Source organism: Cornus florida, unplaced genomic scaffold (genome assembly GCF_030987335.1).
Source record: "Cornus florida cultivar Cherokee Brave unplaced genomic scaffold, ASM3098733v1 CherokeeBrave_3.0.0_Hap2_Chr01, whole genome shotgun sequence".
In the NCBI taxonomy this organism is placed as follows: Eukaryota; Viridiplantae; Streptophyta; class Magnoliopsida; order Cornales; family Cornaceae; genus Cornus; species Cornus florida.
The window spans coordinates 103,060,248-103,080,815 of NW_026775571.1; the positions used below are offsets into that span (position 1 = coordinate 103,060,248).

The 20,568-nt window shown below is 35.9% G+C and overlaps 2 protein-coding genes across 6 annotated transcripts in view; one reads left to right on the forward strand and one right to left on the reverse strand.

Moving 5' to 3' along the window:
• Positions 1-9,499, forward strand: part of LOC132310444 (probable LRR receptor-like serine/threonine-protein kinase RFK1) — a 35,728-nt gene extending 26,229 nt beyond the window's left edge. For 4 of the 5 annotated variants that reach the window (XM_059808624.1, XM_059808618.1, XM_059808632.1 and 1 more), the window contains 8 exons: positions 3,159-3,535; positions 3,613-3,808; positions 6,707-6,853; positions 7,419-7,537; positions 7,616-7,826; positions 7,943-8,183; positions 8,290-8,440; positions 8,797-9,499. In XM_059808624.1, coding sequence (XP_059664607.1) covers positions 3,159-3,535; positions 3,613-3,808; positions 6,707-6,853; positions 7,419-7,537; positions 7,616-7,826; positions 7,943-8,183; positions 8,290-8,440; positions 8,797-9,117 — 1,763 coding nt within the window. In that variant the 3' untranslated portion in view covers positions 9,118-9,499. The remainder of the gene's footprint in view (positions 1-3,158; positions 3,536-3,612; positions 3,809-6,706; positions 6,854-7,418; positions 7,538-7,615; positions 7,827-7,942; positions 8,184-8,289; positions 8,441-8,796) is intronic. The other variant, XR_009482610.1, reaches the window with a different exon arrangement.
• A 1,075-nt stretch (positions 9,500-10,574) lies between these two features.
• On the reverse strand, positions 10,575-20,332 carry LOC132310485 (probable leucine-rich repeat receptor-like serine/threonine-protein kinase At3g14840). The gene is made up of 22 exons (XM_059808659.1): positions 20,215-20,332; positions 19,481-19,664; positions 19,012-19,083; positions 18,844-18,912; positions 18,665-18,736; positions 18,518-18,589; positions 18,356-18,427; positions 17,987-18,055; positions 17,682-17,753; positions 17,477-17,554; positions 17,311-17,382; positions 16,800-16,868; positions 16,356-16,421; positions 15,704-15,765; positions 14,748-15,121; positions 14,480-14,675; positions 13,871-14,005; positions 13,012-13,130; positions 12,707-12,917; positions 12,330-12,567; positions 11,537-11,687; positions 10,575-11,265 (listed from the first exon to the last, which is right to left on the reverse strand). The coding sequence occupies exons 1-22, from the start codon at positions 20,315-20,317 to the stop codon at positions 10,960-10,962; spliced, it is 2,862 nt and encodes a 953-aa protein (XP_059664642.1). The 5' UTR covers positions 20,318-20,332; the 3' UTR covers positions 10,575-10,959.
• Between the last annotated feature and the right edge of the window lie 236 nt (positions 20,333-20,568).

The window sequence follows — 20,568 nt, forward strand, 5'->3', positions numbered from 1 at the left end:
ACCAAGAAATATCCAGGAAGCACTAGATGATCCGAATTGGAAATTGGCAATACTTGAGGAAATGAATGCTCTTAGGAAGAATGGCACGTGGGAGATGGTTGACTTGCCAAGAGACAAGAAAACTGTAGGGTGCAAATGGGTTTTTTTACAGTGAAATGCAGGGCTGATGGCAGTATAGAGAGGTACAAGGCGAGGCTTGTTGCAAAAGGTTTTACACAAACCTATGGAATCGACTACCAAGAGACGTTCGCCCTTTTTTTTTTGATAAATAAAAGAATATTATTAAAAGACGCTCAAGAGGGGAGCGAAACCCAAGGAAAAACAAAAGAGCACAAAGGAGTCAAGCCTTCATAGAGGCCAAAAAATCAACAATTTCCCCCAACGATCTATGATCTCTCCCTGAAACCCAACAAAAAAGAGTTGAAATAATCGAGAATTTAAGTACCGAAATTGACATCGCCTTTCCTTCAAAGTATCTCCTATTCCTCTCAAGCCAAATACACCACCACACACAAAGCGACGTAGCTCTCCACGCATCCTGCTTGAGAGCCCCCACATGGCAACCTCTCCACATCTCAATCAACTCTCTAGTAGATCCTGGAATAACCCAATAAAACCCAAATAAGGCAAACATCAAATCCCAATACTCTCTAGCCAAAGAGCAATGAATAAGAAGGTGATCCACAGATTCCTCATCACGAAGACACATATAACAACGATTGACCACCACCTGGCTTCTCCTTCTCAAGTTATCCTGGGTTAAGATCCTACCCAGAACCGAACTTGTAGCCAAAATAAACTCAATTCGAGTATATTATTGTCCCTCGCCGTGAATTCCAATTGGCCTTTACACCAATTGGATGTAAAAAATGCATTCCTTGACGGAGATTTAGAAGAGGAAGTTTTTATGAGTCTTCCACCGGGGTTCGAAGAAAGACTTGGTGTAAATAAAGTCTGCAGATTAAGGAAGTCATTATATGGCCTCAAACAGTCCTCAAGGGCTTGGTTTGAACGCTTTGCCAAAGTAGTAAGACGTTACGGATATTGTTAAAGTCAAGCAGATCATACCATGTTTTATAAACACTCGAAAGAAGGTAAAATTGCTATTTTGATTGTTTATGTGGATGGTATTATCTTGACAGGAGATGATAGTGCCGAACTGAAAAGACTAAAAGAAAGGTTTGCTGATGAATTTGAGATCAAAGACTTGGGGGCGTTGAAGTATTTCCTCGGAATGGAGTATGCTAGGTCTAAGGAAGGTATATTTGCCAATCAACGCAAGTATGTATTGGACTTGCTCGGAGAAACGGGTATGCTTGGTTGTAAAACAGCGGAAACACCAATGGTACCTAACACAAAATTACAACCTGCTAAGATCGAAAGTGTAGTGAACAAGGAACGATATCAACGACTTGTTCGAAGGTTGATTTATCTGTCTCATACACGACCGGATATAGCATTTTTGGTAAGTATGGTTAGTCAATTCATGCATTCGCCTGGACCGGAGAATTTTGAAGCAGTTTACAGGGTTCTGAGATATTTGAAGGGGACTCCTGGAAAAGGTCTACTTTTTAAAAAACGTGGACATCTACAAATTGAAGCCTATACCAATGCAGACTGGGCTGGGAGTATAACAGATAGGAGATTAACATCCAGATACTGTTCCTTTGTTGGGGGAAACCTTGTTACTTGGCGAAGTAAAAAACAAAATGTGGTTGCTAGAAGCAGTGCAGAGGCAGAATTCAGAGCAGTGGCTCATGGTATTTGTGAAGTTATGTGGATTAAAAGATTGTTAGAAGAGCTGAAGGCTTCAGATTCGCTGCCCATGAAGTTATACTGTGATAACAAGGCAGCACTTTCAATTGCCCACAATGCGGTTCTTCATGACAGAACAAAGCATGTAGAAGTGGATAAACACTTTATCAAGGAAAAACTTGACAGTGGGCTGATTTGTATGCCATACATCCCAACTGCCTACTAAGGGGCTGCACAAGAAGCAATTTGACGCTTTAATGGGCAAGTTGACTATGGAAGATATCTTCAAGCCACCACCCCGCGCGCGCGGGGGGGGGGGGGGTGGGGGGGGGTGGTTATTCTTTAGGTTTACCTATAAATAAGGCATGGCTATAAGTTTCACTATGGCTCATGGCAGCCATTGTTGACCTGTTTATGTCTGCAGCAGCTGTTTTGGACATTAGGGTCTTTGTATTGCCTATATATAGATGGGCAAATGTATTGTCTCTGTAGTTTTTGATGAATATTGAATCTTGAGCTTTGAATTGCAGATTTCATCTCCCTCAGATTCTTCCTCTCTCATCTCTTCTTCACTCTCTCTTCCCTTTCTTTTTCTCACTCTCTTTCTCTCTTCTGGATTCTACTTCTCACTCTACTCTCACTACTCTCTTCTACATCTGGTTCTACATCACTTCTCTCTTCCCAGTCTACTTGTGTTCTACATCATTTGGTATCAAAGCTTTTGTGTCTTACATCAGAATCACTAGAAGAGATGTGATAAATAATGAACATGTGAGGGGAACATTAGGTATAGCGCCTATAAATGATAAAATTTGGGAAAGTAGACTGAAGTGGTATGGTCATATTCAACAACGTACACTTGATGATGCACCTATTAAAAGAGGAAGAGTTATTTGTTTAGGTGAGCGATAAAGAGGCTGACCAAAGCTTATGTGGGATGAAGTGAATTAAAAATGACTTAAAAACTTAAATTTAAGAGAAGACAGCGTGTCTGATAGGAAAGAATGGAACGAAAGAATTCATGTGGTCGACCCCATCCATATGGGATAAGGGCAAGGGTGATGATTTTGATTTTATGAAGCTGCTTGTAGTTTGTTCATTCTGTAATATAAGATAGCAGTCCTCATTTTTTGATTTTCTAGCATAAAGTCATTTAGATCAGGAAATTTCCCAATTAGAAATCTGAAAAGTCATCAATATTAGCATTAATAATTAGTCTAATGGGGGTTAAATAATCAGAAGTTAAAAGCTCAATGTAATAGTCATGTTGTCGTTTAAAGGAATCAATTTATGATGAGTATCAATTTGCCTTGTACCAATACATTTTTCTGTTATTTAGCTTCTTATGTAGAATGTAGTGAATGAGCTTCGTAAATTATTTTGCTCTATTTTTTCTGTTGCAGATGGGTGCTCTTTGCATGTTAATTGTGGTGGCAATGATCTGCGTAATCGTACTGTTTTGTATGAAGGAGATGCACATGTTGAAGGTGGTACTGCAAAATATTTTAGAAACAGTAATAGTTACTGGGGATTTAGCAGTACTGGGGACTTCTTGGATGATGATAATTACCAAAATGCACGTTATACTGAAGTTGTGGCATCAACAAACATCTCCGAATTTTATAGGACCGCACGTCTTTCTCCTCTTTCACTTACTTATTTCCGTTATTGTTTAGAAAATGGGGATTACACTGTTAGTCTGCACTTTGCGGAAATACAGTTCATAGATAACAATACATTTAGTAGTCTTGGGCGCCGAATATTTGATATTTATATTCAGGTAATTAGTTTTATCAATGAACATATATATTTCTATTAAGCCACAAAAATCCTTAACCGAACCTCTTTGTCTCTCAGGAAAAATTAGTTTGGAAGGATTTCAATATTAAAGATGAGGGTCATGGGGCGCAAAGGCCAGTGGTGAAACAATCTAATGCTAGTGTGACAAATAATATGTTAGAGATCCGATTTTATTGGACTGGGAAAGGGACTACACGCATTCCTGATAGAGGAGTTTATGGCCCTCTTGTATCAGCTATTTCGGTCCATCCGAGTAAGTAATTCATGTGTCTTCTTTATTGTAACTTACTATTCTGATAGACATATATGTATACTGGCTCTGATTTGAATTACATGTGTACAGTTTTTTTTTTTTTTAATCGGAGGAGACATGAAAATGTATTAAATTATCCATGCACAATCATATATACTAATGAATCATTGTGTAGGTCCACATAACATAAGTTGTACTATTATTGTGGCCAATTGAATTACTCCCTCTGTCCCAATTTAAATGTCATGTTTTGGGAACCATGACTCACATTTTGTGAGTCACGGTTCCCAAAACATGACAATGTGAGTCACGGTTCCCAAAGCATGACATTTAAATTGGGACGGAGGTAGTATTAATTTGAAAGACATAAAAGGTTCATTTAATGATAGATAAAAAATGGAAATAAACCATACTATCAAGATTTATCATGTCAAATAACTAGCGAGTTAGTAGTGAATATAGGTGAATAACGGCTCAAAGGTTTAAGGGAAATAGTGTTTCATATCTTAAGCCCCCTAATTCGAGATAAGTAAACTAGAAGGAATGGGTATTGTTGATGCTGCAATTTGTTATGTAGCTGTCACTTGTCACTAGTCATGTGCCACATGTACAAGAATGTCAACATCACATGTGCCACATGTACAAGAATGTCAACATCACACAAGAATGTCAACATCACATGCCACTTGTAAACTGCGAACACAGTTACCCACGCTACCTCGTGGTTTAATTCAGTTTTGTATACTCAGTATCTTTAAACCTTCAATAAATTGAATTCCTCTAGGATAGATTCACAGCCAATTTTGTACAATGTTCAGTGATCCATGATTACTTATCATATTTATGTTCATATTGGTCATGATTAAGGTTCTTTTCTTTTCGAAAAAAAGTCACATCTACTTTACTGGAAAATTGAGAGAAGAAAATAGAAGATCCGCATATGGAAATCCATCAACATTTTTAATATATCCCATTTTTATTCTTAAATATTAATGGACAATCTCAATCTTAATCTCAAAAATAATCATCATCTTATTACATTTTTACATCTTCTTGATTGAGCCTCTTTTGGGGCCCTTTAGTGAGTATGCTTATTTATCGAAAAGAAAAGAAAGAAGGGAAAAGGAAAAGATAACAAACATGATGCTTATACTTGACATAAAATTAGACATACTTGAAGTATTTACATCTTTAAATAAATAGATATCCTTAATGCAAATTTTTAGAAAAAAATAGATTAGAGTTTCACATAAAACAAAATACACCCATTAAGTAAATCTCTAATCAATTTCATAATTCCTATCTTTTATCCAACACTAAACTATTGTATCCGTTTCTTGGAGCTGTTGGATCGCCTGAGGATTGTGGAGGAGGATTCAGATTGTTGGTCATGGGTTGCAAACTCCTAGGGGCGGTTTGAGGTGAGGTCTATCTTCAGGTGTCTCTCGTTTGATCCTGGAGTTCGTTTTCCTTGGAAATCTATTTGGTGTTCTAACGCTCCTCTCAAGGTGGCTTTCTTTGTGTGGTCTTCGGTTCTGGGAAGGATCTTAACCCAGGATAATTTGAGAAGAAGAAGCCAGGTGGTGGTCAATCGTTGTTATATGTGTCTTCGTGATGAGGAATCAGTGGATCACCTTCTCATTCATTGCTCTTTGGCTAGAGAGTGTTGGGATTTGATGCTTGGCTTATTTGGTTTTTCTTGGGTTATGCCAGGATCCGCTAGAGGGTTGATTGAGGCGTGGAGAGGTTGCCCTGTGGGGGCTCATTGTCAGGATGTGTGGAGGGCTACGACGCTTTGTGTGTGGTGGTGTATTTGGCTTGAAAGGAATAGGAGATATTTTGAAGGAAAGGCGATGTCGATTTCGGTGCTTAAATTCTCGATTCTTTCCACTATTTTTTGTTGGGTTTCAAGGAGAGATCATAGCTCGATGGAGGAGATTGTTGACTTTTTGGCCTCCTTGAAGGATTGAGGCCTTTGTGGTCTTTTGTATTTTTCTTGGGATCCGCTCCCCTTTTGAGTGGTTTTTAATAAAATTTTATTTATCAAAAAAAAAAAAAAAAAAAAAAAATGGAATATCTAGATCACAACTGAAGTAATTCGGTAAGTTCTGATAACTTTACAAATTATACTCATTTTACATTTTGGCTTTCTTATTCAAGCCGAAACCACAATAGGAGGTTTCAAGAATCCACTTTTTATCTTCCTCGTGGTTTCCATGATAACAAGTTAGAGGTGTTCCTTATTATTTTTAAGAGTGATCGGATTGCTGTGTATTCTTCCTGGTATCATAATATGGTTGATTATGTGAAGTGTCTGCCTATAGGGTAAATCCATTTCAGTTATGATGGGTGATTTATTGGAAACCTTGGTATTAAGGCATCCTTAGAGATGGTGTTTGGAGAGCTGCCATTCTTAGGTGGCGCTTACTTTGCTATGAAGGCAGAAATGGTGAGGAAGTCTCATCTATGGATGTACTCGACATTTCTTGGTAGAGGGTGACTCAAAGATGGGTTTAGTTTGGGTGAAAGCTTGGTCCCTTTGCTCTTGGAGATATGGTCATTTTCTAAGAGAGATTGTTGGAAGAGGGAAACTGGTGGTTTTTTAGGTTCCAAATCATTATTGGAACTAGTGGTTTTGTGGATTTATAAAGCAGCTTTTTCTTTCTCTAGCACATCTTGAACTAATGATTAGAGAAAATTCATTAACTTGGATTTCTGAAGAGGGGAAGAGAAGGGAAAGAGCTGTGCACAAACTAATACAATGGATTGTGTGTGCGCGTGCTTCCATGTTCTTCCATCATGCATTCATGTCTAAATTGTGTTTGCTTTGTTTTTGGCTGTGTTCATGTCTTCTGTTTTCTCATTAGCATACTTGTTTGGGTTTGTTTATTTGGGCAGATTTCAAAACTTGTTCAGCTGGTGGAGGCAAAAAGAACGTAGCTATTTATGCTACTGTTGGAGTTGTAGCATTTTGTATTATTTTCGTAATATTCATTATCCTTTGGTGGAAAGGCTGTTTCAAAGGTGGGAAAGGAAGAGGAAAAGGTAAGGACTGTACCAAATGCTAAGCAATACTGCAATAGCTTTGAATGAAAGAGAATAAAACTATGTGTGCGCTTACTCTTGATTTAGTTCCATTTTTCGGTAATATATCCACAATATTTTCAAAGAAATCGTATTGAAGGTCTCGAGATAAAATAAAATAAAAAATCTCTTATTTTGGTTCTTGGTTGTTGGAAGAATGTGCTCCTTTATATAAATACTGTAATCAATCCCATAACATGCACGTTTTGAGTGTCATACCTGAATCAAAATTATCTGAGATGCAATAAAATGAGAATTCTGTAGTGAGGTTGTTATTCTGGCTTTTATAGTATATGTGAACCAGGCCCCTCCACCCTGCTGCAATAAAAAGGAAAAAAGAAAGAGAAAAAAAAAATCATGGTGCAGAAAGATAATATAATGAAAACAGGCCTGTATCCTTCCTGCAAATAGAATCAGATATCAAATATGATTTAAACTGAGATTTGTTGTTTTTTTTAAAAATTTTAATGGATGTCGTACAAAGGAAAAGCATTGTAGGCTCATGATCTATTTTCTCCTCAATCAGATTTTGAAGGGCTAGAGTTGCAAACGGTTTCGTTTACTTTAAAACAGATTAAGACTGCCACTAACAACTTCGATTCTGCGAACAAGATTGGAGAAGGTGGTTTTGGTCCTGTTTACAAGGTATCTAGCTACCCATTTCTGATATCATCTTTGGTTTAAAATTATAGGCAAGGATTTTAAGTAAAAACTGGAATGCAGGGTCTTTTACCTGATGGTACCATAATTGCAGTGAAGCAGCTCTCCTCTAAATCTAGACAAGGAAATCGTGAATTTTTAAACGAGATAGGCATGATTTCTTGTTTGCAACACCCAAATCTTGTTAAGCTTCACGGGTGTTGTATTGAAAAGGATCAATTATTGCTGGTATATGAGTACATGGAAAACAACAACCTGGCCCGTGCTTTGTTTGGTAAATGCGTTTTTTCTATTTGGTGACTGTATTTTGTATGCTACTAGTAAACTATGCTTTTGTAATTGTCATTCGATTTTCTGTAGCAATATTTTAAGTGTTTGATGATGTTTTAGCTTCAGAGAACAGTCAATTAATACTGGATTGGCCAACAAGGCTTAAGATCTGTATTGGGATCGCTAGAGGTTTAGCTTTTCTGCATGAAGAGTCGAGATTCAAGATTGTTCACAGAGACATTAAAGCTACTAATGTGCTACTTGATAGAGACCTCAACCCTAAAATATCTGACTTTGGATTAGCCAAGCTTTATGAAGATGAGGAGAAGACCCACATTAGCACTCGAATTGCTGGTACCATGTCAGTCACCTTGTTCTTGTTCTCTTCTTATTTGTATCCTGAGCATTCATAGCATTCAGTATAAATATCTTTTGGTGTTGAATTACGTTGCAATATTGTCTTGCAGAGGATATATGGCACCGGAGTATGCATTATGGGGTTACCTGAGCTACAAGGCAGATGTTTACAGCTTTGGAATTGTAGTTTTGGAAATTGTTAGTGGAAAGAACAACAACAATTACATGCCAAGTAACAATTGCATTTGTCTTTTTGATTGGGTACTCATGAACTCTTATCTCTGTTCATTTCATTTTTTCATTTCTTTTAAATATTATTATTTTTCCCAGAAACTGTTGCACAAAAGCTTGCGCTATTAAAACTGAAAATGCGGGTTTCAGTCTAAGGACACCCATTTTATTATTATTATTATTGTATTATATCTGCACTCAGTTTCTCTCAGAAATCCACATTCATGAGACTCGAACTATTAATGCCCAATTTATTCTTCTTTTATGCCAGTAGAAAGGCTAGCATGAACCTCACACTGTGGACATTAAAATCTTGCTAACTGGTTATTTCCTTTGAAGTCCTTTATTTGGTTCCGAAACTGAAAAATAAGGAATTTATGTTGTAGGCTTGTAGCTTACAACAAAATGGAAACCTATTGGAGCTTGTCAATCAGAAGTTGGGGTCTCAAGTCAACAAAGAAGAAGCAGAAACAATGGTCAAAGTAGGACTCTTGTGCACAAATGCATCTCCTTCACTTCGACCTACAATGACCGAGGTTGTGAACATGCTTGAAGGACAAACGAGCATTCCAGAGGTTATACCAGATGCAAATACATATACTGATGATTTTAGGTTTAAAGCCATGAGAGACTTTCATCGAGAGAAGCAAAGGCAAATTTTCAGTGGCAGCCAAACCCAAAATTCAACACTGTTCGAGAGGAGATAGGCTCTTCCTCTACTTGTACTGATGAAATTCACCTGAGTACAGTATCTTACTGATAATGCTCGATGATATTCTTTGATGGCATACCTACCTTACTTGTGCAGTTCTCCTTCTCCTTGGCATTGGATGAAAGATACTGCAGCTCCTTCTCCAGGTGCATCCTTATACTGTATTTTATTTATTGGATTCTATTCAACAAGGTTGCAGCATCACATGTCGTACATTATTTTAAATTAGATTTACATTAGGGGAGGAGTATTATGTGGAATAGGGTTCTTTCTTTTTTTTGGTAAATGGGTTCTTTCTTCTTTCTAGGTGACAATTTGTGAATTTAGTCTCAGAATTTTGTCACACCAAATATACAGAATTTAGAATGCTTTTTGTATATTGCATAGTGATGTTATTTCGACAAAACTTCATCTTGTGTGTCACTTGGCTTACAATTTACAAACCACACAAAACAAGAGAACAAAATATGATAACAAGGGTTGGACGCTTGAGGTGCTCCAAACACTCCTAAAAACATGATATTTGAGATCATATAAAAATTAGTTGGATTTCTCGTGGGATTTTATTTTAAATCCTTTCGATTCCTTTACATTTTCTAAATCAAATTCCTGAAATGATTTGATTTCAAAACGGTGTTAAATTTCACGGAACCAACAATCCAATTGAGCAGAAACAATTGGCTAGGGTTTTGTTGAATATGTGAGTGCGTGCTTATGTCATCATGATTGTTGTTAATTGTCTATTGATCTTGAGTAGCATGTTCTTGGAGCCAAAGGTGTTGCCTGAGGATGGCTTTGGTGGTTGAGTGTATGTAAGAGTGGACATTGACAATGACGTCACCCCAAATTTCTAGGGTTTCTCGAGATTTTCATTGAGAGATTGCACAGGAACTCTCCATTTTTGTTAGATAAGATAAATGTCTGTATATACTTTTCCCCTAAATATGTACTTCCAAGCTAATCATGCATAAAGGGCCCCCCAAAGCATAAATAACCAACCAACCAAGGCAGTCTTTTACCTATCAGGTGGAACAGTTCATGCAGATGTGACGTAAGTCACAGTTGCAGAGCGGAGCGAATGTGAGAGTGGGTGAGAGTGGCAAAATATAAGTTATACGTAGTGAGCCAAGAACAAGAGTGTGGGCGGAGCGCGAGAGCGAACGCCCATTTTAAAAAATTATGTGACTTAGGATGTGATATGTCTTGCTGATATACTAAGTTGCTGAGTAAATCAGCATAACTTTCAATCAGGAGGAGGTTATTAATATTTTTACGGAAGTTAAAAGCAAACAGGCACGCCCTCATTAGGTCCCCAACGATTCTTTCATCACCCGTATTTTGCCAACTTATTATTACACAGATTTTGCTACTCTAACCATTTGCAAGTTGAACAGTGAGGGAGATTCAATTGTAGTAAGTGTATGATAATAAGAATAGCATTGCACTTGGTCATGCAAGGAGATCAAAAGTTACGATCATGCTTATAAGAAATCACACACTAAACATTTTACACTTCGAGTAATCAAACGTCTCTAATTCAAATCATTCAAAATGTCTTTCTTGACATAAAAATTAAAAAAAAAAATTATGTCCAATAGGATTTGAACCTATACCAAAGGTTTAGAAGAACTGTTTCCTATCCATTAGACAGAACATAGAAAAACATTGTTTTTCCGTAGGATGGAGGAAGAATACGAAGAAACTACTGCATTTTTTTTTTCCCTATCTATGCAATTCTCTAGGCTACCTTGTTCTCACCATTGTTTCATTACTGAGGAGCAAAATCAATTCGATGGAGATCCTGGGCACAAGTGAAGGAAGAGCCATTTCGTGTTACTTAGGATGAATCAAACGTCTGAGTGTCACTTGAGCTCTGGAGTTGCAGCTCATCATACTTGCCTCTGAGAGCTTCGAACCTTGATTCATCACCATAGATATTTGGATCTGCCACTAAATTCTGAACCTTGATACGACCCTCAAGCATGCTTACTACTGCAGGCATGGTAGGCCTAAGTGCGGGAGATGGATTAGTGCATAACAGTGCTACTTGTATCATTCTTAATGCCTCTTCTTTGTTGAAAGTGGAACCCAGTTTTGGATCCAATAACTCCATTAGATTTCCTTTTTGTTGTAAAACGAAGGCCTGAAATAAAAAGAGAAGCCAGTAAAATACCTCTAATAAGTGTACCAATCATGACTCATACAAACGGTATCTATAATTTAATGAATAGGTAAACAAAGAAATTCTTTTGATTTTCTGCCCTTTTTGAACTGCAAAAATTCAGATATCAGCAATTCTTTTCATTTCAGTGTAGAGTGATCTCAAAATCAATATTTAGAACCATGCAAAGCAAACAAACTGGTTTTTAAAACTGTTAATCAAATGCATGCAAAGAAGTAACCGATATTCTTACCCAATCAAGAAGACAGACATAATTCTCATCAGGACGATATTTTATGTTGTTTTTTCCAGCAACAATCTCCAATGCAACAACTCCAAAACTATACACATCTGCTTTGTAGGTCAAGTAACCCCATAATGCATATTCTGGTGCCATGTATCCTCTGCAGAACAAAGATTGTTCTGTTAGCTTCTATTTTACTATTATGAGGTTTTATGTACAACAAATATGTCAATTAAAGTGGGACACACCACCATATACTTCTACCGGCAGCTGGAAAATCATTCATGAAATTTATAAGGCTATCAAAATATGGTGAAAAGTTCATTAATTCATATATCATTCACATGTGATACCCTCCATTATAAAAGCAGAGCTCCCTTTCTCCGTCAAAGCTACCATGGGTTAGCTAAGCATTTATTCAGGCAACTTTGCATGCTGACTATCAAGATATAGATGACCATCTCCGATTGTTCAACATTTTCGTATGAAAATCATTCAAGAATGTCAATTTATGCAGCTAACAACCTTTTCACAAGTATGCTTGCACTGCTAATGCAGAAACCTAAAGTAAACTTTGTTTATGTGGAAAGATTTTGAAAGCTGCCCTATTTTGGTTACTTTTAGGACAGCAACCAACCATGTAATTTCAGCCAACACCATTCATGTTCTCATATAGGTCATTCAGAGATGAAATAATATAATTGATGCCTGTATTTAGGTGGCATTTTAAGATGCACAGTTCTACGAAAATGCAACTGTGTTAAAGAGTATTCTTGAAGGAAAGAGTGAATTGGAAACTCACATGGTTCCAGCAATTCTGGTGCTAATGTGGGTGTTCTCCTCTTCGTCAAGCTTGGCCAAACCAAAGTCGGATATTTTAGGGTTAAGATCCCTATCAAGCAGTACATTGGTAGCCTTGATGTCTCTATGAACCATTTTCAATGTAGATTCCTCATGGAGGAAAGATATGCCTTTTGCAATGCCAATACAAATTCTTTGCCTTGAAGGCCAGTCCAATTTCAATTTCCCTTCCTTTGGACCTGCTCTTAACATTGATAGTACAATCAAAAGAATTCTACTGTGTTGATTGTTGGTAAATGGTAGTCATATTGTTTGGTTACTTATTCTTATTCAGTCTAATTAACGTAACATACATATGACAAAATAAAAACTACTTACCAAACAAAGCACTGGCGAGGCTATTATTCTCCATGTATTCATATACCAATAGTAATTGTTTACGTTCAGTACAACATCCATACAATCTTACGACATTAGGGTGCTGTAAACCAGAAATCATGCCTATTTCATTCACGAATTCACGATTTCCTTGTTTTGATTTGGAAGAAAGTTGCTTAACAGCAATTACGGTACCATCCAGTAGTATGCCCTGCAATGTTCTCCAAATGTCATAACCACGGGAAAAAAAAAAAAACACACACACACACACACACACAAGAAAAGAAAAAGGGCTCAATATATACCTTGTAGACAGATCCAAAACCACCTTCTCCTATCTTGTTTGCAATATCAAAGTTATTAGTGGCGGCTTTAATTTGTCTAAAGGTAAATAATCCAGTTTGCAAGTCTAATCCTCTCAGATCTGTAGAAGAACTAGGTTAAGAAGTTGAATTGCATCTTACAAAGTAGTAATTTTGCTTTTAGCTGAATATACAAGTGCGTCTTGATTAAAAGGGCAAAGTTTGGAAAGAACTGGATCAAGATATGCATTTAGAAACAGCTAATGTCTTGTTTGATTGCAGAAAAGTTGTAGGAAACAAAAAAATCTGTAACCAACAGCACTACAGAAACCTAAACCTATTGTATATTTGTCTTAGTAATCAAATAGAGGAGAAGGAATTATTCGGAACACAACTTGAATTTTCATAACTTGAATTTTCAACTTGAGTTAGCAAGTTACATATCATCAGAAATAGAAAAAGAACCATATACCATTCCTTTCCCTCAGAATTTGACATAGGCATTTTAGGATCCTAGAAAGACTAGTAATCAGTAAAGCTCAGGGTCAAGTGGGCTTGAGAAATTAAAACATACTCTCTCTTCGAATAATCATTCTTTTCCGGAAAAAATAAACTGATTTCTACTTTACTATAAAATTGTGAACTCCCTAATTTGGATGATGGTTGCAGCCTACAAATAATATGTGAGTTCATTTGGTATAATACTTTAAATTGAATAGCCATATCTGCATCTGTTCTAAAAGGTTCATAAAGAACTATTATAATCTGTCCTACAGTGTTCCGAGGTCATCTCAATAGAATAGAGATTGAAAAGTTCTGGTTATCCATTCCAAATCAAACTTCATGCAGTAGATTACACTACCTTGTTCCCTTGAGTTTCTGTTCCCAAAAACGCCTTTCCACCAAGCAATACCAAGAACTACGAGAATGAAGAATAATGCCGAAGCCACAGCTCCAACTATAATGGATATCTTCTTTTCTCCATCAGGAGGGTTGTCTATAAAAAACAAAAGCAGATAAGATAGACTGTTAAATTGCATACACTACTTCTGTCGGCATCCAGAATAATCAAATATTTGAAATTCCAATGATAAAGTTTTATTTGATAACTCAAATAAAATATAGAACTGTAGGAGAAGAAGAAAAGGCATTGAATCTTTTGTGTTCTCCCTACTTTCAAATTAGCCTGGTTTAAAATTTTCACATTCGCGTGTTGAAGTCAAGGAAAAACTTCATCATTGATATGTATTAATATTTTGTAGGTCTTCTAATACGGTAGACATGATCGAGCATTTAGCTCTAGTGTTATCTCCTCCTTCCCACATAGGAGGCTGAGGGTTTCAAGTCCCCATTGATGCAAAAGTGGTGTGTGTCTTACCTACCCAGAGAGAGAGAGAGAGAGATAGAGTACCAATGCTTAATTATAAGAATGATTAATGAAGTCTTCACACAGCACGAGTGCACGACTTACCAGATTCCACAGAAATTGCTGATACAAGAGGGCCATAGGTTCCTCTAATAGGGACGGCTGTTGTTCCTTTCCCAGCCCACTGAAAGCGAATTTCTAAAGTTTTATCCTTCACAATTGTTTTCAATTTCTTTATAAACACCTTATCAACCCCTTGTGCTTCACGTTCAATATCAAAATCCTGCAAAACTAGCTCATTCTGCAACAAACTGATTTAATCAAACATAGTTTCGTTGCATACTAAAATTGCAGTTATAATGTTATTAACTACCTGTATATAAACATGAAACATCCGTCTTCCAAGACTCTGAAAAGATCGGTTATCTCTGAAAATTATCTCAGCAAAGTGGAGTGTCACAGTATAGTTCCCATTTGCCAAGCAACGCCCATAATAAGTGAGAGATAGAGGAGACAGGCGAGCCCTTGTGTACAAGTCAGAGTCATTCATTGTCAAGACAGATACATTTTTCGCTATGTAATCTTTATCTGCCTCACGTCTCCAGAAGTCCCCAGTGGTACTAGTTCCCCAATTTGCTACTTTAGGAACAAATTTTGCTGAATTTCCTGGGTCTTCATCTGCTTCATAAGTGGTATTTCCGATAGTAATTTTTGCTCCGCCGCAATTGATATGAAATGAATATTGGTCTTCAGCAAGGAAGCAACATATCAATGGTTATAAAAAAATGATGGAGCACAAAAAGAAGACCAGAGAGAAAATTTGATAAAAAAAAAAAAAAATTACCTATGTTGTATATATGTATATTGATATTTAATAAAAATATTTTCCTATACAAAATGAAAGGTCAACCAAGTGAACTTGCAGCCTGTTTAAGTATCAACAGATAGGGCTTGAGGATGTATCTAAAATATAATTTTAAGCATAACCATCACATTGTAATTCTGAATAATATATACTTACTTTCTGAACAAGGATAATATTCCTTCAAGCACTTTCCCAATTCCCTAAATCGATGTAGTATGAGAAAAAGGTTAAGATGCAAAGTTATACATAATAAAAGCGAACTAAAATATATCGCAGCTCTTCAAAGTTCAACACAAATAAGTTAGAAGCTTACAAGTTGTTCCCACTTGAGAAGCTTCTGAACAAGTTTCTAATAAACAACGGACCAAACTTTATATTAACAGAATTAAAAGTGAATGAAGAAAAGGTATGCAGCTCAATCTCAGGGAAGCTGAAATCAAGAAGGGAAAAAGATACTTACAGGCTATCCGGACAGAAATTCGGTACAGAGTCCTCCGAAAAGTTATTGTAAGAGAGATCTATATGGCTGCACAAAAATATATTAATATTAAACTCATTTTTAAGTCCCTTAAAAATCACGGGAAAAAAAGAAAAGAAATGAAAAGATCAAGAGACATATTAGCAGAAGATTGGAATTGATCTAATTTTGGAAGAAATGTCACTTTAACAGTCTATGACCTTTTTCATAAGTAGTAGTTCAGCAGCTCATTTTTGATCATATTCATTTGGGCTTTATTTTTCTTTCTTATTACCTAAACCATCGTAAAGCAAATCCAGACCCTGCTGAATTGTGTTATTGGCAACAAAATTTCCATGTGGGTCAAACATCGAGCATCCAACAATGAAGAGTAGAATCCAATTAATCTTGGATCCTTCTTCTTCTTCTTCTGTTTTTCTTTTTTCTTTTTTCTGTTCACAAGTTGCACACAGATGACAAAGCAAGCAGAACAGTAAGCAATAAGGATTGCTTCACCAATGCATGAGGCAGAAACAGCACTGGAGACTCGATCAGTGAATGAATTTTGTGTGTATATACGTATTGGCACATATCTACTGTATCCATGAATATAAAAATTAGAATATTAAACTAAAAAGAATTCAGGATGAAGAACTTACTAGCTAGGACCTCTCCCCTTGATCCACTCCGGTATAGGTCCAGAAAGCAGGTTGCTTGTCAGATACCTAATCAGTGATCAACAGTCGCATTCCAATTACATTAATATTGCAATTATTCCAATATGTAATGCAGAAAAAAACATAAGTGGCATGAACATCAAATATCTGTGAAATTCCAATATGTAATGCAAAATAAAACATAAGTGGGACGAACTTCATAAATCTGTGAGATAATCTTAATATGAAGTATAGGAAGGCTTTTTCTACATAATAAAAAGGCTTTTTATTATACTACCATTTGAAAGAAAACCAAGGTTGGAACAGTCATGCGTGGATCAACACAATAAGGCATTGCCAAACTACATACAAAAATTTACAAGGAAGACTCATGTACATCAAGAATTAATTAAATGGCAGGTTGCCCTACTGAATTTAGTTACTTACATGTCCGTCACATTTGTGAGTCCGTCAAGGTTTGGAATCTCCCCTTCCAACTTATTGAAGCTGAGGTCTCTGCCGAAAAAAAAAAAAAAATCCTTTGTCATACTAATAAGTAAAAACCAATAACTGCACACACACACACATATATATATTACTCAGTAGACTAGTCACTAGAATTAGTATGAACTCCTTAGCTAATAACTGCATATATATTACTCAGTAGTAATTCAGAGTGAGCAATCTCTTGCATTAGACAGTTTTGAGTTTCCCTTTTTTTCTCCCATACCATATCTGTGCCAAGATTCTTAGTCTGCAGGATCTTAGCACACAGTGAAACAAGTAAAGACCACGATAGTGGATGAAATTAATCCTTTACCTCTGCATTATTGATACAGTTAGCAAATACATACAGATGTTTACTAGATTTCTAGGAAGTTCATACTAATCAAAGATGCACTTGTCATGAATGAAAAGGAAATTAAAGAATTCAGAAAACAAGAAGTAATAGAATTACAAATATTTCAACTCTTTCATTTCTGCTATATATTCAGGGATTGCATCAGATATATTGCAGCTCCTCAAAATCCTGCAACATAAACCAGATACATACAAGTATTATTGCAGGGGACTACAAATGACCATACTTTGATCATTTTTCAATGTTAGTATGCATGACTCACAAATATTGCATTCCTTTCATGTCTCCTAGCTGCGGAAAAGCTGAAACTGGATTTCCTCCATATAAGTCACTGATCCTTCTGCACAGGGAACCGGTCAAGAATAATTGCTTCCCACATTAATTATCTTTTCTGAAAAGCACCAGAGGATGTTACTGAAAGAAAATAAAAAATCTCTAGAAATGTGACCTGAAAATGTTTAACTCACAATTCGGTTAAGTAATTTAAGACAGAAATGCTAGAAGGTATGGGTCCTTCGAAACCACCAGCTTGTATCTCTCTGTTGACAAGAAGTATCAAATGTGTAAAACGCACCAGAAAAAGCAGGTTTCAGAGAACTAAAATGGGCTGTTCAGTGAAATTCTAACTTTTTGTAACTCTAATTTCAGATAACTGTTTGAGGAAAGTAGCAACTGAAAAGAACTTTTGAACTACTTCTTTATTTTCTGTTACCTAAGAACAAAAGTATTCTTGTAAAACTGAACAATGTATACTTTAACAGTTAATACTTACAACATCAGAAGTTGTTTCCAACTTTGGAAACTGGGTAATGTTCCAGTAAAGTTGTTGCCGCTTAACCTACTGCATTAGAGAAGAGTTAAGATTACCAAAACATCACGGTGCATTTGGGAGCACCGAATCGGAGCATTGGAATTGAAAGAGGAGAAATTCCGATTCAGTGCTACCATATGAACTCTTATAACCAATGAGCCATTTGTCCAGATCATATGAACTCTCCTCCTCAAATGGGAGGTGGAGTGTTCAAGCCCTGCTAGGGTAAGGCTAATATTGTGAGTGTGCGTGTTTGCTCGAACTTTTAAAAAAAAAAAATCCCTTCAATTCATATGATTACAACATTATATAGGCCACTAATACACTCACAGTTCTGTCAATTTGGTTAGATTGCTGAGCTCCATTGGCAACTCTCCCGTGAGATTGTTGTCATTGAGAATTCTACATTGACCAAAGGTTACAAAAATTATGCAATTAGTTAAAAATCTAGAATAACTATACATATATATATATATATGAGAAAGGACTGACAGATTCACCAAGTTGGGCAGCTTCCCAAGCTCAGCTGGAACGGTACCACTAAATTGATTTATCTCTAAGCTCCTGAAAATTAAATTTCCATCATAATTACAGTTTCTGTTTGTTTGTGTGTGAGAGAAAGTGTGTTTGTGTACATACAGATAAACGAGAGTTGTAATGTTTCCCAAGTAGGGTGGGATGGGTCCTGATAAGCGGTTGATAGTAAGAGACCTACATGCAGTATTTTGACACTAATTAATTCAAGAAAACAATTAATTAATTAGTGTTTGGCTAAAATCTTATAGTCAGATAAACCATGAATTTCAGAAATTGCTCACATATATTCCAATTTGGTAGAAGCCCATTCCTGGGGTATTGTACCACTGAGATAGTTGCGAGTGAAATCACTACAAAGAGCACAATATATTTTCAAGTTAAATACAAAATATACATGTATATGTATATATATATATATATATGTATATAAATGGACTAATTCTTCTTACATTGTCTTGATGTATGGTAACTTTACCAAAGATGGCGGTAGCACACCAGCAAGGTCCTGCCCTTTAAGAAATCTGTTTTTCAAAGAAACAGGGGCTCGAATTTTAGTTTGAACATATTATACAATCCTAGTCAGCATATACAGTAAAAAAATACTAATATTAAATAAACAGAGATTCACATTTACCAACATTATTCTTAGTTAATACTTTCTCATTGACTCCACCATTGAAGAGCCCACACGTCACCACATATATAATAAGAATTTCATATTGTGACTAACAAGTGGCGTAGACTATATACTAATACAGACACTTTTACATACTACTATAGTACTCCCTCTTGATGGATTTTAGTAAATGTAAAAGGAGAATGAACAAAGAATTTTGATTTCTTTTTTATTAAGTTTAAGCTAACACAAATTCACGATAAATAGATACATATATATATATATATATATCAAGCGCATACATGCTAATGACGTGGCATACGCCATTAGGAAAAGAGCAATTGCAGTTGAGAGTGTTGTTATGAATGAGTGGTGTTTCGTTGGGTCTTGGTGTTTGCCAGTTCGAGTTCCTGGTATCACAAGGGTTCAGCCTGAAATCCCAATCTTTTTTCCCCAATTGTGCAGCTATTTCCCGAAGAGCATTCACTGCAAAATCAAAATTCATACAATTAAGGTGAACAAACCATCTATTTAATTTGCACCAATAATACTTGAAGATCCAAACAAAGTTGCAAGTTAGAACCTAAATGAACACCTTAACACAGTTATATATATATATATATATATATATATATATATATATATATATCATATTTTCTGGAATTTCACTCCAAGAAAGAGAAAAAATTGAACTTACAAGGAATATTAAAGTAAACTAGCGAGATGGATTTATTTTATAGTAAATCAGATTCATATGTGATATTGCTAGAACTCTATGATCATATCTTGAAAACTTGGATTCCAATATATTTTTGAGTTCAATATCATTGTTAGCAATCATTTATTTAAAAGTTTAAAAAACTTATGTAGTGCAAGTACAAGCATGGTCAAACTTCCTATATGTATGATTAGTGTGTGAAAAATATGTAATAAAACTATGAACAAATTTAAGGAGAAGGAAAAAAATTGTGTATGTTAACTTGAATCTCAAAATGGAAAAGACTGAATGAAATAAAAATGTAGAAGACTTTCTTACTTTCATCCTCAGGAAGAGTCCCATTGCTTGCTTGAGCTCCACTTGCTCCAAAAATACATCTTAGTATAAGCAAGATAAGCCAAACAAAAATGGTGCTAGGCATCTCCTCCTTGATTAATTCCTTGAGCTATACATACGTGAATATATATATATATATATATATATATATATATATATATATCCAACAATTATATTGAAGAAGGTGACTTGTGGGACCAGCACTCTTATTAAATAAAGTGGAGAGTTGGTGTTAGTATAATGTATAGTAATTTGTATGCAAGTCAAGCTACTTGTTTTTGACAAAGGAATTAATTTATTTAATTTATGGTTCAGGTCATTTTCATTCTTGTTAAA